General features: G+C 34.5%; 1 protein-coding gene across 1 annotated transcript; it reads right to left on the bottom strand.

The window, feature by feature from the left end:
• Positions 1-624: 624 nt before the first annotated feature.
• On the bottom strand, positions 625-2,553 carry LOC129895172 (gibberellin 20 oxidase 1-A). Its single transcript, XM_055970850.1, has 3 exons — positions 1,912-2,553; positions 1,447-1,768; positions 625-1,327 (listed from the first exon to the last, which is right to left on the bottom strand). The coding sequence occupies exons 1-3, from the start codon at positions 2,445-2,447 to the stop codon at positions 1,055-1,057; spliced, it is 1,131 nt and encodes a 376-aa protein (XP_055826825.1). The 5' UTR covers positions 2,448-2,553; the 3' UTR covers positions 625-1,054.
• Between the last annotated feature and the right edge of the window lie 257 nt (positions 2,554-2,810).

Raw genomic sequence — 2,810 nt, 5'->3', positions numbered from 1 at the left:
ATATTATCAATACACATTTTGGATTCTATCCTAACTCTCCACTCATCCTCTCTTTCTTACTTATGGACCTATTAGTATTTTGAAATGATCCCCTATGTGGACCCCTCGATCTCTTTCTATTTGGATCTTTTCGATGCATCTAATATATAGTATCAATTTTTTGCTATCATCAAGTAAGTCCATACAAAATTTGTGACATTTTGTAAAAACAAATATTTAACTGTCCAGGAAGCACTATTGTTTCCCTCATGTAACCTGAGCCATATATAAGAGAACCATCAATTCGCAATGCTTTATGAAATGGCGATTTGGTGTACTAAGCATATTCCTACATTCACGCAAGGTTTGAAAAAATGTCATATTCTAAAGAATATAGCGTAGACAATTTATCCTGAATCAAATATTAGGAATTAATTTTATGATTCGAAGTAAAAATAATTTTATTATTGCTCCAAGCAGGAGTGTCTCTAATGGGTTAATCAAAAGGAAATGAGGCCTCATTTTTCATATAAAACGTGAGAATTATTACATCTGAAATACTATCTCTGAAATAATTAAATGGATCAACTCTTATATTAATTAAAAATGAATTATTAAATAACTTGATTATAAAAAGTTATTAACAACTTGCTCTAGAAAAATAAACTTCATAAGAAAGTATATAAATTTATTAGTTAAAATTTAAGACATGCATTTGATTTTCGTTTTGGTCTCGAGCCGTCCCGGCTCAGGGATTCCTCAAAGATTTGAAACACGAAATTGAAAAAGGAAGCCGTTAAAAATAAAAATAAAATAGGTCAAATAAACAAAACTAAGTTATACAACACTTTTATTCCTTTCCTTGTTCTTCCCTATCTCCTCTATATTTACTTTTTTAACTCAACTTTTCATGAACATGTGTCCTCTTTTTCTTACCTTCCAAATTTTCGTCATGCCTCTTCCCCCTAAGCTTTCACTAATTCCCTTCAATTTGCGTACATTGTCATATTCATTTTCTTGGATGGTGACGTAGACATGATATTTAATTATAAAGAAAATTGGAAGGTCTTGAATCTTAAAGTTGTGCAGTAGTATTGTGTTGAAGCCAATTTGAGAAAGTTTGAAGAGTGTTCATATCAGCTCTATAATGCTTTTGAGTAAATTCAAGGAGTGTAGGCCATGTGAAATCGGGATATATTCGAGGGTTGTTGGAGTCCACCAATTCATTTGGTGGGCTCACCACCTTATCTTTGTTTGGACAAAGAAAGAAAGCAAGTGATTTCCTAGGAGTCTTGTTGTTTACTACTGCTCTGTGCAGGCAACTTTTGTATCTTCCATTTGATAGTGCCTGCAAAAGGGAAAAAACTATCTTAAAATTAACCCCACTACATCAAAATTTCAACTTGTTCATTGGAGTATATATATATATATGTACGGTTTTTCTCTCTTTGTAATACGTTAGCTTACCATAAATGTGTCGCCTATGTTAACCACAAATGCATTGAAAGTTGGAGTAATGGAACGCCATTCATCGTCCACAAAAACTTGAAGTCCCCCAACACAATCTTGATGGAGAATGGTTAATGATGTTGGATCACAATGAGGCCCCGTTCCTAAGGTGAGCTCTGGTTTCTGGCATGGTGGATAGTAGTTGAGTCTCATTATCGAGTCATTTTCTTCGAAAAATTCTTTGAAGTGGCTCTTCTCTACACCTAGGCTCATCCCTAAGAGTTCCATGATCCCAAGAGAAAGTGTGTTCATGGAATTACAATATTCTTGATAAACATTCCTGTGTAATTAAATAAGGTTAATTATCAAAATGTCTTTTAATTATATCATCTTAAACATTAGATGTGAAAAGATGTAATTATAGAATTATCAAAACAGATAAATTAAAACGGAAAGATTTTGCAAATAGTCGATTGTCCGTACCCAAGATGGTTAAAACTTTCACCCAATGTCCTTTGAAAATACTCTTCAACTATGTGAGATGAATTTTCCTCAGCAGAGTATCGAAAAGAGAGTGTTTCTTTCCAAGGTAGCTTTGACGAAAACCTTCCGGTAAAGCTACTAGCATAACCACAATGCTCACCAATTTTCCTCTGAGCTTTTTGCTTTTCCGAAAGTGGCAAGTCAAAGAACGTGTCCATGTAACGATGTGCATTAGAAATGAGATTAGCTTCAACTCCGTGGTTGACTACAAGAAAGAAACCGTGACTCCGGCATGCTTCCCCAACAAGTTTAGATGCTTGTTGGGCCGCGTCGGAGTCACCAGAAAGGAAACCTCTTAAATCAATAAGGGGTACGGCAAGTTGTTGTGCTACGGCACAAGGCTTCTCGTGGTCGGGCCATATGAATTGTGTGGGAATGTTAGACTCACGTTTCATATGGGATGCATCAAAAATCAATGTTTTTTTCTCATCTAGCATGGGTGATTTTCCATTTGTGATCATACAATCAATAGCCATTATTGCATGCAGGGAGTAGGAGTAGTTAAATTTTTGAGGAGCCAAAAGTGAAGGAAATCTTTTTAAAGCTAGAGAGGGAGAGTTGAGATAAAGGAAAAGCCAAGGCCGTTCATTAGCTGAACAAAAATTGGAATCTTATAGGTCTCTCCCTTAACAGAGAAAATGAACAGATTGCTAAGAAGGGCTTAATAATGCTTAAAATTGGGATATAGGTCCTTTATGTTGTTTGTCTTTTTTATTATTGACACGAGAGAGTTTCCTCTATATTTTGAATTAAATCGATTTTAAATTAGATTTTAAAAATTTGCCTTCAAAACAATTTTCAAGTTTCAAAAAGTGGATCATAGTAGTTTTGAAAGAAAT

The sequence above is a fragment of the Solanum dulcamara genome, chromosome 7 (assembly GCF_947179165.1).
Source record: "Solanum dulcamara chromosome 7, daSolDulc1.2, whole genome shotgun sequence".
Taxonomy (NCBI): domain Eukaryota; kingdom Viridiplantae; phylum Streptophyta; class Magnoliopsida; order Solanales; family Solanaceae; genus Solanum; species Solanum dulcamara.
This window is presented reverse-complemented; position numbering and strand designations above follow the sequence as displayed.